The sequence below is a fragment of the Pimephales promelas genome, chromosome 24 (assembly GCF_988280905.1).
Source record: "Pimephales promelas chromosome 24, fPimPro1.hap1.1, whole genome shotgun sequence".
Classification (NCBI taxonomy): Eukaryota; Metazoa; Chordata; class Actinopteri; order Cypriniformes; family Leuciscidae; genus Pimephales; species Pimephales promelas.
Genome location: NC_142792.1, coordinates 25,232,492 through 25,247,349, shown reverse-complemented (window position 1 = coordinate 25,247,349; position 14,858 = coordinate 25,232,492). Strand labels below are relative to the sequence as shown.

The 14,858-nt window shown below is 36.3% G+C and overlaps 1 protein-coding gene across 1 annotated transcript; it reads left to right on the top strand.

Moving 5' to 3' along the window:
• The first annotated feature begins 3,972 nt into the window (after positions 1–3,972).
• LOC120485529 (uncharacterized) lies at positions 3,973–14,619 on the top strand. The gene is made up of 3 exons (XM_089126909.1): positions 3,973–4,064; positions 6,745–6,891; positions 10,950–14,619. The coding sequence occupies exons 2-3, from the start codon at positions 6,807–6,809 to the stop codon at positions 12,545–12,547; spliced, it is 1,683 nt and encodes a 560-aa protein (XP_088983035.1). The 5' UTR covers positions 3,973–4,064; positions 6,745–6,806; the 3' UTR covers positions 12,548–14,619.
• Positions 14,620–14,858: the final 239 nt, after the last annotated feature.

Sequence of the window (14,858 nt, the reverse complement as noted above, 5' to 3'; positions counted from 1 at the left end):
GTGTGTGAAACAGGCGTTACATTGCGCAGCGAGACTTACAGCAAAAAATAGCTAGCAGCTAACATTCAATCAACATTTCTGTCAGTGCAGGCTATGGTAGGACTTACCTGCTTTCGATTTCCGAAGTGCCGTCTTGTGTGTGGATCCAGCCGCATGACTTGAGAGCGCCGCTTCTCCCATGCTATCCACTTTGATTGATTTGAGTGATGGCCCTTTGGATCTCTGACAAGCCATTCTTTTATAATTTTCTTTGGTGAGCCAAATATCCTGAAATTTACATTTTCCAGGCATCTCGTTTCAGTTTTGCAATGTCTGTGAGTGAGAAACGTTGAGGTAAAAGCCCGTGTGAATGTCATGGCAACGTACAAAACAAAGTACCTTGAGCGGGAAACACTTAACGTAAATGCGCGTAACTAACGTAAATCAAGCAGGCTAGTATGCAGCATAAGACACGAAGTGTTGGCGAAATAAAAAAAAATTTTTTTAGAAAACTTCTTGCACAAAATAAATTCAAGCACTTTCAAGGACCTGTATCTATGAATGTTTATTTTCAAGAACTTTCCAGGGCCTTGAATTTTTATTTTTCAGATTCACAAACTTTCAAGGATTTCAAGGACCCGTGGGAACCCTGTTCAAACGAGTAGCAGCCAATCCCATAGTGGACACACAGAGATGGATTATTCTGCAATGGCATGAGGGTGAGTAAATGGGAATTTTTGGAGTGAACTACCTCCAAGATGCTCCTGCTCGCTGTTATCACCCCCTAATGAGTCTGCACAAATTGCGTAATATGCGCTTCCAACAAAAACAGTCAAATGCATTGCACGTCTTTGCCTTCCCATGGCTCACTGACGTTATCATGTTCTGTGCACTATGACCCCAGGGGTTGTCGCATGTTGTGACGTCACAAGCTATGACATTTGACTTCCATTTGCTGTCTATTGCGTTATACTTTCGTTATTGCCTCTTTTTATAATTGCTTCATCAATTTATCGTTTCTTACTCTTTTACACATACACACAAATGCACATTTAAAAATGCAAGCATGCTTAACGTTACGCCTGCACGACTAAAGTACATGGACGTGGCAATTTTGGCAACAATCTACATGATTTTGATCAAGCATCTTTGTCACTTTGTAATACTACATGTATCGGAAACTTGTGTGTCTGGCTTGATACTAATCTTAAATTCGATAAGTAGATAATTACTGTGGTTAAGTCACGTTTTTATTGTCTTTGTCTTCTGTCAAAGGTGAAGCAATTTCTTTCCTTAAAAGTTTTTTAAAGAGTAATGCATGCTTTCCTAACATCTCGACTGGACAACTGTACATTCGTTGTATGTCGGTTCCCCCCAAGGCTTGTGTTTCACGGCTACAGTTATTTCAGAACGCAGTGGCTCGGCTTCTTTATGAAAGACGTAAACGTAATTTGGTCAAGTTGGTCTTGATCTCAAGGGTGTAACTTTGGGTCTACCATTGGGGGTGTTAAACTTGCGGCATATATATTAATTCATTTATTATTTAAATAAATAATATTAAATAAATTAATATTATTTATTTTCTTGTGTAAAAGGTAACATGCTAAATTGCCATTACTGTATAAGAAATACACTGTGATACTTTTACTGATTTAGGCTACTTAACATAAATGCAGCTATTAACTTGACTATTTATGCCATACTGACACAGTAGTTAAATTAAGTGTTTAAACACTAGCCAACAGTGGCAGCTTCCACTTAATTGATTTTTTTTGTGTGCGTTATAATATCTTATAAAAAAACCCCCGAAGAAATTAAAGATTAATCAATTGCATCACTGTTTTGGCACCAACATGCATCAAATGTATTATGCACAATTCAACTCTCAATACATTAAACAATACAGGGTGGCATACTGGAGTGCAGCTTGCACCTTTATTCTGAACAGATTTCACATATTGGTGGGCATCACCAAAACTCACAATCCACTAACAAAAATCTAAACAAAAGCATGTAAATACAAAAGAAGGCCTATATGTAAATCACATTTTAAGGTATGTTACAACATATAAGGCTTCAACTTAACACACATTCCATTCAGATAAAAGCACCAAACACCTGTTTACGTCTCGGTGTAAAAGAAATTAACTGTGCACACACTGACTTCTTAGTTAAGAGGTCCAATTTGTCCTGATGGATGTGACACACTGCAACCTGGTTCAGCCTGCTGTGTGGTAGCTGTGCGTTACCAAGTCTTTAATCGTCGAAGAGCCCTAAAGCTCCTCTCTGCCTCAGAGGATGAGACAAGGAGTAATCTGATCAGAGTTTCAACTTCAGTAAATAAGCCACGGGCTACTTAATAACAGTCTTGTGTTGTTTTATAAAGGCTCAATGTCATATCACGGTTTCGGTGTTGGGAAAAGGGAGAAGAGAGAGTTCGGCAACTCGAGTCGAACACGTCAAAAGCTGCTTTCAAGCACCTCACACCCTCGCCCTACACCACTGTAGATATTCAGTGAAGGGTATCTTTTTGGTATAAAGACAGACACGTAGTGCAAATGTACGCTCTCAACTCACGTTCAAAGTCCAAGGCAGCGCAGCGTCTCTCTGTGCATCGCAAAAGCCCGTGTTGACAGTTTGTTTAATATAAAGCAGGAGATTACCAGATACAGTATTTTGCTCATGCCCAGTAAATTGCCCAGTGTCACGTTGAATGCGTGAGTGTCGTTGCCCCAGTTGAGGCTGAATGCGTGAGAGTCACGCCAGATGCGTGAGAGTTGGCAACCCTGTGTAAGCATCTTGCTAAAAACATACTAGCAACATGCTAATCATGTTAGCAAGCATGTTAATTGTCTTTGCATCTCGCTAAAACCATATTAACCGAGTATTAACCATATTTACACCAAGCACCACTCACATATACATTGTAGTTATTATTTTCACTTATTTCTTGAAACCACACCAAATCACAGGCGAACAATTTACAACATAGGTGGGCATTACGCAAATATCTTTTCTATTGATACTAAGTACTATAGTGAGTACTATAACGCAGTGAGATTGCAATTACTGACGATTCGTTTAGACGACTCGGTTAATTCGGGTACTGGTAAGGAACCTGGCTCACTACACTATTGACTATTTCCAAAATGACAAAATTGTATAAAACGTTACTGCTTGTATTTATTAATAAATAAATATGTATTTCATGATTTATTTATGCTGTTATAATTATTTATAACAGCAGAATGTTGCTTAACGCTACTTAAAGTACAGTACAATAAATACTTTGGTACACAACATTTCAGCTACAAATTAATTAATGGTTGATTATGTTCACCATTCAATTTATGTCAATGCTGAAATATAACTGATTAATGGTATTGTGTGTCAAGATGTGGATTAAGTTTTCTTGCGTGATTTGTTTCATGCTTCAGAATCTCTATTAAGGTAACATTCTGTATTTAAACTAAGTAAAGCGGGACCTCGTTTTATGTAAAGCACTAAAACTTGTATAAAACTATTGTATAAAATAAGACCTTTGAAGTGTAATACATAACATTAAAATGTGTATATATACAAATGATGTTTGAGAGTGTGGAGAGACTTAGGGGAGTTTAGCTTTAACCCTTTTTTTTATCATCCATCAGTTAATGGCTTTAAAAATAAAATAAAAAATGGCCCAAATGTGCAATGCATTTTTAGCCATTTCATACTTGTTTTCAGGTATTTTTAGACTCAAATGAAAGTTGTCTACGTGTTTTAAAATGTGAAACACTTCAATACTGACACTAGAAATTTGCTTTATAAATGTGCAAATTCTTTTTAACATGTTTTTATTCTTATTAATATTATCACATTTGTCACTATTTACATTTTAGTCTTATTTATATCTGTAATTTATGCCTTTCATTTTAGACAATTTCTGTCATCTCTTTTATTATTTTTGTATACTCTATGCAAATTGCTATGCACTCTTGCGATTTTAGACAAAGCAGCGTGAGAACAGGACTTTTATTGTGGTGTTGTGACGTCATAAGACTGCGCGCGCTCCTGCATCTGTTGTGATCATTCGACTGCAAAAGGTTTGTTTTTAAAGCATTTAGTGTTTAAACGGATACAAGCTGTTCAAACGACTCTTAAGATTGACTATTGTTTATTATTGAATGAAACATAGTAATGCTTTATCTGACATTTATTTAAAGCGCATCAACACACGAGTAACACAAAAGGTGCGTCTCGTTTCTCTCATAATTTTGTCATGAATTGGTTCATGATAAACACGAAATCGGTCACTGGCCAGTAATGATGGAGAAACTGAGCTTTTAAAGCTCCGAGTCAAATGATTGATTCGAATAAGCTGTTCAAAACTGTGTAACGTTACACAAACACAAATTTAAACAAACCAACAGATGGGTCATTTCAGGGATTCGGTTATATTTCAACTTGTTTGTTTTTTTTGTTTTTGTGTTTGTTTTTTTTACTACATATATATAATTCGTTTTCTATCAACCTATTAAATATCTTTTGGATTTATTTATATATTTTGTGTCATGTCAGGTGGTCAACTAGTCAAGCAAGAAATACTTTAATTTTTGTCTTCCCTGTTTTTTTTATTTGTATTTTTTTTTTTATCAAATATAAGATGGTTGTGACATGGTTGAGAATAATGTGACTGGGTGGAAGTAACTGATTTGAAGGGAGGTATTGCCTTCAATTTTATATATTTAAAAAAAAAAAAAAAACTCGCACTGCAATGCTGCTGATGTGGCTGACATTTCTGACACGGGATGCTTGTTAAAAGTTTAAGTGGACACATTACATTAAATATTCTTTTTATAACAAAATTGAGTATGATTTTTTTTATTGAGTAATTACATTTTTTTATTAAACATGAGTGAACATGAGCAGATGATATATAGATCACATACATATACAATACTTTTTGCAAGTAGTAGGGGTGTAATTTTTGGAAGTTTCTGAGCATTACATCCAAACTAATGTAGTCCAAAATCTAACTAATTTAGGCTAAAGTGGCAAAAACAAAAATCTTGTTATTTATCCCCCCCCCCCCCCCATTAATAGATGTTAATGCAAGATTAACATCGTTAAATTTCGAGAATGTATAAACATTACATTATATATTATAATTATACATTATAATGCAAGATTAAAAACAATCTTGAGAATAAGCTCATTAAATATCGAGAATAAAATCTTTGTGTTTTGAGAACAAAATCGTTAAATTTTGAGAGAAAAAAAGTGGAAAATAATCTTCAGAGTAAACTCATTAAATATCGAGAACAAAGTCTTCGTTTTTGAGAACAAAATCGTTACATTTCGAGAGAAAAAAGTGGAAAACAATCTTGAGAATAAACTCAGTAAATATTGAGAATAAAGTCATTAAATTTCGAGAAAAAAAGTCTAAATACAATTTTGAGTATAAACTCATTAAATATTGAGAATAAAGTCGTGTTTCAAGAAAAAACTCGTAAAATTTAGAGAAAAAAAGTCGAAATACAATTTTGAGAATAAACGTGTTAAATTTTGAGTATAAAGTGAGTATAATGCAAGATTAAAAACAATCTTGAGAATAAACTCATTAAATATCGAGAATAAAGTCGTTGTGTTTTGAGAACAAAATTATTAAATTTCGAGTAAAAAAGTCAAAATACAATCTTGAGAATAAACTCATTAAATATCGAGAATAAAGTCGTGTTTCCAGAAAAACTCGTTAAATTTTGAGAAAAATGTCGAAATGCAATCTTGAGAATAAACTCATTAAATATCAAGAATAAAGTCCTTGTGTTTTGAGAACAAAATTGTAAAATTTCGAGAAAAAAAAGTCGAAATACAATTTTGAGAATAAACTCAATAAATATCGAGAATAAAGTCCTGTTTCGAGAAAAAAATCGTTAAATTTCGAGAAAAACAGACGAAATACAACCCTGGGAATAAACTTATTAAATATCTCTATAAATATTCTCGATATTTAATGAGTTTATTCTCAAGATTGTATTTCGACTAACGAGTTTAATCTTGCATTATAATGACTTAAATCTCAAGATGGTTTAATTTTTTTTATTTTTGCTTGGCCCTAATCCTCTTCCGTACTCTCAAGTTGTTTTAAACCCGAATAAGTTTATTTCTTCTGTTGGAAATAAGTTATTTTTAATTTTCTGTGTTAACATGCGATGTGAATGTACGTCACGTTGTACAGCATGTTGGGATGAAGGCGCCAGATCTGAAACTAATGCACTGTAAAAGTTACTATGATATTTCTTCAAGAGCAGATTGTGGAGTCATTTTAAACATCCACAGTCAAAAATCGTAATATCACACACACCTTCTTGCAAATAATCAATTGTCTAATATTGTGAGTTTTATTGTACATTTTTGACATATTTAGTGCAAGAAGTACAATTAAATAATGGAAAATGTATTTCTTTCTGTTTGTATGTAAAATACAAACTTTGTAGTTTTACAAACTAGATGAGCATGGGCTTCCTGAAGAAACATCTCAATGTCTCTGGAACTGAGCAGCAGCATCTGCAGTCAATATAGGAATTTTCAATAGAAATTGTGCTTTTATTATTTTGAAGTGCTAGTTTTAGTGTTTTAGGTCTAATCAGGAGATTTAAGTCCATTAACTCTCTCTCTGACTGACTCTCTTACCAGTGCACTGAACTACAGCAGATTGAGCCACACTTAGAGATTTTGTGTGGATTTATTTTTCTTTCTGTTAATTATTCTCATTTTAAACAGAACAAACACACAGAAAACTCCTGGTGAAGCAACTGAGATCCATGTGACGCACTATTATAAAGATGGCGTTTATTAAAGAGGAGAGTGAAGATGTGAAGATTGAAGAAAAATTCAGAGTGAAACAAGAAGAAACTGAGGAACAAACAGGTTGGTTTCATTCTCAAAGCTGAACTCAGTCATTTAAATTGTGTTTTAGCAGATCTCATGTTCTGAGGAGAAAATGCTAGAGGTCTATTGGCCGGTTTGAATAAGTCTGATGTCACAGTACTGTACAAACCTCTGCTGGAACTGTTGGTGTGGTGTGCAAACAGACAGAAGCCTAATGATATCCCTTTCATGGTCTTCACAATATAATGTAAAATACCATTGTTTGAAGAATAGAATTTTGAAGAAAACAGAACGATATGCATGTTTAAATTTTAAAATCTTTTGTCAGTGATGCGTTGAGTCAGACAATTATTTAGAGTGCAAAAAAATAAGGCCTATCTGTTTCCATTAAATTACATAAACATGCTAAAATGTCTGCCTCATAGCCGAAATTGTATGAAGTTGATGCTTAACGTGAATACGTGATGTGACGGGTAGCCAGTGAAGGTCATGAAGCAAAGGAGTAATGTAAGCTGCAGAGGGCATTTACTCTCTAAAACAGGGGTGGGCAAACTTTTTGGCTCAAGGGCCACACTGGGTTTTAAAATTTGACAGAGGGCCGGCCATTTACGTGGTATATTAATTTATATGCTATAGATATCCCCATTTAGCATTGTTATATTTTGGGGTTATTTTTTTTATTTAATTTTATATATATTTATATTCTTTTTAAATATTGATTATCCTTAGTATTATTTAATGAGCCTAACATTAAATTAGAAACAAAACACCAGCAAGTGTACACTTAGTAGAGTAAAATTTAGAGAAGGTTAGATTAATTCAACTTTATTAAAACTCCATATGGTAATCAAAATGCATTTAATACACAAACGTCATACATTTGTGAAAAAATAAAATAAAAATAAACGAATTTACCAATTTATTTTAAGTATGATAAATAAAATGTAAAAATCAAAAGCAGATAAAAACATTTATTGAACAAACGGCAGAGACGGGAGCGTAGCGAGGCGGGCGATAAAGGTAACCGGAAGCAGTCCAAGAGACAAATACAGAGGAGCAAAGAAACTAAATATCAAATGAAAAACTAAAAAATCAAATAAAAACTAATTAGGCGTACAAGTGCTTACTAACATTTTTTTTCTGAGTTTCCAAAAAAGGAAAAAACATTAAGTGCAACAAGGAGCCTTGCGCTTAAGTCGCTGTCTGAAGGAGTGCTGAAATGTCAATGATTCAATCGTGCAAACGTTCTGCTTCCTGGGATATTAGTTATAAATTGCATATGACAAATTACAAACAACGGTCTGACTCTGCAGCGTGAGCTTTGCAATGCAACCGTTATTTATTCACTGTATGGTTTCCATGGTGACACGTCATTGCTCGTCACGTGACACACCGCAGCACAGCCACAACTGCTCTGAATGAATGATCTGCTTTATTCAAGTATTGCAGGAAAAAGGCAAAATGAATGTGTGACAGGGATGTTGGTTCGGTGAATGGGTGATGGAAGGAGACAGGGTTGGCGAATACTGTGGCTCGTGCACTTTATTGAGTTACTTTCTCTCCCCACAGCGCTTGCTCGCGCTCACACAATTAATTCAGAATATTTCAAAAACAAATCACATATAAAACAGTACTCTTCTCGCTGGATACAGCTTCTCAGGTCACAAATGCAGCAACACTCTTTCCACTGAATACAGCTTGCAGCCCAGTGTTTTCTCTCTATCAACAGCGCGTGCACGAGCTCCCAGTCTCTCTCTCCCCACTCTGTCAGCACGGCCCGCTTACCGCTCGGCTCCGCCCTCGCTCTCCCGCTACAGACTGCGCTGAACCGCGGGCCGTAGTTTGCCCACCCCTGCTCTAAAACATTATTTAGCAGATTAGAAAACCCTACGTTAGGCTTGCCGCGATAGACGGTGTTGACGGTGTTACCGGTTTTAAGCCCCATCACCGGTGACATCACTTTCCCACCGTGACACCGCGATGTCTTGACTTTTTTTTTTAAAGTATTCGTTTTTGCTAAAATATTTATTTGAATTGATTAAAAATAATAATTTTCAATTATTTAGTTCTGAAGAGAGCATTATAATTAAAAATGAACTGCGCAACGCGTGCCGTCACGTCACAGATCAGCAAGCATCAGGATTCCATTTAGCACGTGTGGAGACGAGAACGAGTCAAATTACAGAAAAGCAAGATAATGGCGGAAGATTTGGTGTCAAAACGCAATGCAAAAGCGCCTGTTTGGCAATATTTTGGCCAATATATATTAATGTTAATAAATGCCAATTTATAGTGTTTTACTTTTTTTTAGAGTGCTGTCATTTATGTAGGCTAAGGTCCTTTTTAAAGTTTTTATTTTATATTCGTCTCTTTTTATTTGGTTTTATCTTATTTAAACTTTGTTTAATTTATTTAGGCCTATTTTGTTTTCTTATTCGTTAATAAACGTTTTATTTTTTTGGGGCCCACAGTTTGCCGATTTTCACTTTTTTCAGCCTATGCATGGGGTTATTTTTATTCGTTCGTTATGCTAATAAAAGTTCTGTCTATATTTTATTCGTTTATTATTCTAATAAAAGTGCTGTCTAAATAAAAGTTTATTGTCAGCGAGTTGTTTTTTTTTTGTTTGTTTTTTGTCCATTCCAGCAATTGACGCTGAATTGCAATTGACGCTTATTTCGAAAGTGAAAGTATGTCATTTATGTAGGCTAAGGTCCGTTTTGAAGTTTTTTATTTTATATTTGTCTCTTTTTAATTGGTTTTATCTCATTTAAACTTTGTGTAATTTATTTAGGCCTATTTTATTTTCTTATTCGTTAATAAACGTTTTATGGTTCTTATTTGTTTGGGCCCACATTTTGCCGATTTTCACTTTTTTCAGCCTATGCATGGGGTTATTTTTATTTGTTCGTTATGCTAATAAAAGTCTATAAAAAAAAGTTTTATTATCAGCGAGTTGTTTTTTTTGTCCATTCAAGCAATTGACGCTTATTTCGAAAGTGAAAGTATAACGCGCACGCATTTAAAAGCTATTTAACCCCCCCGCCCTGCCCTCCACGGTGACACCGGGATTACCGGTGTTGTCACACGTCGATTAACCGGTGGGAAATTTTCCTCACCGCGGCAACCCTACCCTACGTTAGCAGATATTCACAGACACGATATTGGTATAAACATTCTAATATTCATCAAGTTACAGTGTAAACACTCATATCACTTAAATTATAGAGGATAAAAACATCCTCATGTCATACATTTATACTTATTCAGCATTGAAAGGTTGCCTACCTGACTTGCTTAGTTTCCATCAATTTCACACATTTTGAAATTGTCTGGCATTATTGCCTGGCAATAGTTCAACTAGTAAAATGTGTTCAAATTTGTTAAACAATAGCATTTTAATAGGGATGGGCAACGATTAATCGCGATTAATCACATCCAAAACCGCGATTAATCGTTGTAAATGTTGTGGGAAGGAGGCGGCGGGAGCCGGCGAATATTCAAAGACTTAAAATTAACAAATACTAAACGAAAGTAAATGCAGCAGTCCCTTACGGACGGCTGCTGCCACATAAAACAGAAACAAAACATCAAATAAAATCCTAGCCTGGCCTCTCGTCCTTCACCGTCGTTGCACCTCCTTGAGAGATATGAGACCCCGTGCAGGTGTCGCTCATTATCAATCAAGCCACCAGCCTCGCGCCATTCTCCCACGCCCCTCAGTCTCGTCCTGCTCGCCACATGCGGTTCTCACCTGTCCCTCGAGGTCCCCTTATCTGCAAAGTTTAGTGCTTGCATGTCCTGCCTTTAGCTTTCAATAATGCACTTGACCTTGATTAGCATAAACAGTTGGGTTTAATTGGAGCTAAACTCTGCAGGAAAAGGGGTTTCAAGGGCCAGAGTTGAGAACTTCAGAAACATCTGGCAGATGTATTGAGGACACATGGGCTCCAGAGCAAAAAGGTTTGGACACCTTTGGTATAGGATCTAGCATACTATACGTGTTGTTGGTTTTGATGCATTAAATATTGTTGATGTCTGCTTTATTGTGCTATTAAAATGGGGTTAACTTTTATTTGTTTGTTTTTCCACCATAGACTTAATGCCAATGAAAGAAGAGAAAGAAGTTCTCAATGAAATTGAAGAGAAAGATGAATATGATAAGCTTCATGGTCAAAATGATAATCTTGATGATTTTATAACTGGAGAAAAATCTTTTGGTTGTTCAAAGAATGAAAACACTTCCACACGAAAAAAAGCCCGAAAGACAGGAACTAGAAGATATTTCCCTTACTTCCGTTTTGGAAAGAATTTCAATCAACAAGGAAACTTTAAAGTCCATGTCAGAGTTCACACTGGAGAGAAGCCTTTTACTTGTGAACAGTGTGGAAAGAGTTTCACTCAAAAAGGAAACTTTAACCGGCACAACAGAATTCACACTGGAGAAAAACCTTACAAGTGCCAACAGTGCGGAGACCGTTTTGGTCAACATGGAAACCTAAAAGTTCACATGAGAACTCACACTGGAGAGAACCCTTACACATGTCATCAGTGTGGAAAGAGATTTGCTCAACTTGGAAACCTTAAAGTCCACATGAGAATTCACACTGGGGAGACCCCTTTTACCTGCCAACAGTGTGGAAAAAGTTTTACTCGTAAAATAAGTCTTGACAGGCACATAAGAATTCACACGGGAGAAAAGCCTCACAAATGTCCTCAGTGTGGAGCAAGTTTCACTCTAAAAGGAAACTTTATCAGGCACCTGAGAATTCACACTGGAGAGAAGCCTTACACATGCCCTCAGTGTGGAGACAGTTTTACTCAACATGGAAACCTTAACATTCACATGAGAACTCACACTGGGGAGAGCCCTTATATATGTCCTCAATGTGGAAAGAGATTTGCCCAACATGGAAACCTTACTGTCCACATGAAAACTCACACTGGGGAGACCCCTTTTACGTGCCCAGAGTGTGGAAAATGTTTCACTCGTAAAATAAGTCTTGTCAGGCACATAAGAATTCACACGGGAGAAAAGCCTTACACATGCCCTCAGTGTGGAAAAAGTTTCCATCAACATGGAAATCTTACAGTCCACATGAGAGTTCACACTAGAAAGTGTCCCTTCACCTGCCAACAGTGTGGACAAAGTTTCAATCATAAAGGAAGCCTTAACAGGCACATGAGAATTCACACTGGAGAGAAGCCTTACACATGCCAGCAGTGTGGAGAAAGTTTTTCTCAACGAGTACCCCTTAAAGTCCACATGAGAATTCACACTGCAGAGAACCCTAACAAATGCCGACAATGTGGAGAGAGTTTTGCTCAACGAGGAAACCTTAAAGTCCATATGAGAGTGCACAATGGAGAGAGTACCTTCACCTGCCAACAGTGTGGAAGAAGTTTCAAGAGAAAAGGACACCTTAATTACCACATGAGAATTCACACTGGAGAGAAGCCTTATACATGCCAACAGTGTGGAAAAAGTTTCACTCATAAAGGAAGCCTTAACTGGCACATGAAAATTCATACGGGAAAAAAGCCTTTCACCTGCCAACAGATTGTGGAAGAAGTTACGTTTAAAAAGGAACCTTTAACAGGCACATTAGAAATCACACCAGATAATTTAAGCCTTACACCTGCCAACAGTGTTGAGAGAGTTTTACTGAACACGGAAACCTTAGAGACCACATGAGAATTTACAACAAATAGACTCATTACACATGCCCTCAGTGTGGAATACATTATCAAATAAAATAAAGAAATTCCTTAACCGGCACATGGGAAATTGTTTTAACCGAAAGAGGAAACCCTAATAGTGTACCACAGTATGATTCACTCAAGAGAGATCTATTATAAATGTCATCCGTTTGGAATGAGTTTTCATTTTGCAACATCGATTCTAACTGAAAACATTTACAGGGGTTGGACAATGAAACTGAAACACTGGCCAATGTTGGAGGTTTCACATCTATATGGCTGGCGGCCAATCTTCAGAGTGAAGCACGGGTGGATCAGTGATGGTTTGAGCTCCAATATCATGACAATCCTGATTGTATTTGATGGACACGACACTGCCGAGGACTACCAAACCCTTCTGGAGGATCATGAGCACCTGATGCTCAAACCGTGTATCAGCATGATCATGCACCAACACACACAGCAAGATTTGTGACAGAAGGGTTTGATGAAGATGAAAGTGACGTTGAACATCTCTCATGGTCTGACAGTCACCAGATCTGAATATTATTGAGGTGTTTTGGAGGAGCGAGTCCACCAGCATCATATAGTGACCTGGACACTGTTCTGGAAGAGGAACGGCTCATAATCCCTCTGGTCACTGTGAAGGACTTCTATCTGTCAATTGGTGCTGTATTTGGATGCAAAATGAGGCCCTCACCATTCTAACAAAATATTGTGTTGTAAAACCAGGTGTTTCAGTTTCATTGTCCAACCCCTGTATGTCTTGTATAGATGTGAATTGTCTCCACAGAGTTTTCACAGTTGATTCTGTCCGTTTCTTTATCTCTGCGAACCTGCTTTGATGCAATCCATATTGTAGAAAGCTCTAAAGGTGACTTGACATAAAAGTGCACACAGGAGAGAATTAATTTACTAGTTGTCAAGATATATTCAGTTATTTATCATTCTTCTTTTAGGGGTAAAAAGAAGTTGGAAATAGATGATTAGGCCACTCATATGACTGGGAGTTGCATTTAGATGAATATGTAAATATGCACAGCAAGTAGTCCTTTAACTCGCAATGTACCACCGAAGGGCATTTGTGTATTTTTTATCAATTATTCTAATCTTCTGAAATGATATACCATGTGAAATATGAAAACTTAAAGATTCAATCTCATAAATTGGTTATTCCTTATTAGGCAAGTAATACCTTGAGGAAAGGTCTTTGGAAATTGTACAACCATCAATAGAGAGTTTTGGGAACAATCTGCAACAAAGCATCTGTCTGTTTCATGTTGTTCTGTGGTCACAGGAGGACCAAATCTGGAGTCCACCAAAGACAAGGGCATCATGTAACAAGCCCAGATTGCTAATGTATATATCTATAAATGCGGCCTTGGTGACATTGTGAGAAATGCTGGCTTTCATCTCCTCTGGTTTTGGGCTTTGTAAAGGATAGTCATTTCCTCCACAACATTCTTGACGGTCCTGCAAACAGTAAGTGGCATGTTGAAGGTGTCTGAAGTGACCTTGTTGGACGCTCCACAGGCAAGCCAGTAAACTGTGACCAGCACTTCAACTTCATGGCTCCATCAATGGGCTTTTGGACGGGGCAACATCTGGACCAGCATGTTGATGCTGTTTCTGGAGAGCCTGAAGGCTGGTTTAAAATTTTCTCCAGAATATAAATTGACCAGGCGCCTGATCATTGATCTGGGAAATGGACTTTGTTACTGTAAAAAACAAAAACAATAATAATAATAGGATGTTTTTAACATTGTTGTTGTAGAATGCATTTATTTTATATTCAATAATTTTTAAAGCATATATTAATTTAAATGTATTGTAAATGTATTCTGAAATTGTAGAAGTCTGCCAGAATTACATTTTCCTCCAACTGTTAAGTGCATTATGTGAGAATGACATGTTTGAAATGGGCACGGGAGTCCAAGTTCAATATATCAGAAATCGTTGTTTCCCTGCTGCCTCCTCCTTGTTACTATGTAACTATTGGTTGCCAGTTTGAGGAACGAGCGCAATTGACAAAAAATGTCACATTAATAAAGACTACTTTGCATCACAGTCTCAGTATTATTATTTTTATGTTGTTGAATCTTCTTACTCAACTCTCTGTTCTCTGTGTGCGTTTATGAAAGGGAGAGAAAAATAATTTCATCAAAACCAGTTGATTTTTTTTTGTGCATACAAAATAGTTTTATATATGTGGTTAAATTAGGTAAATAAAAATATTTTAATAAAGCCATTTACAAAATATAACTTCACATTCATTTGATATTGACCTATGACATCCTAAAACTTTG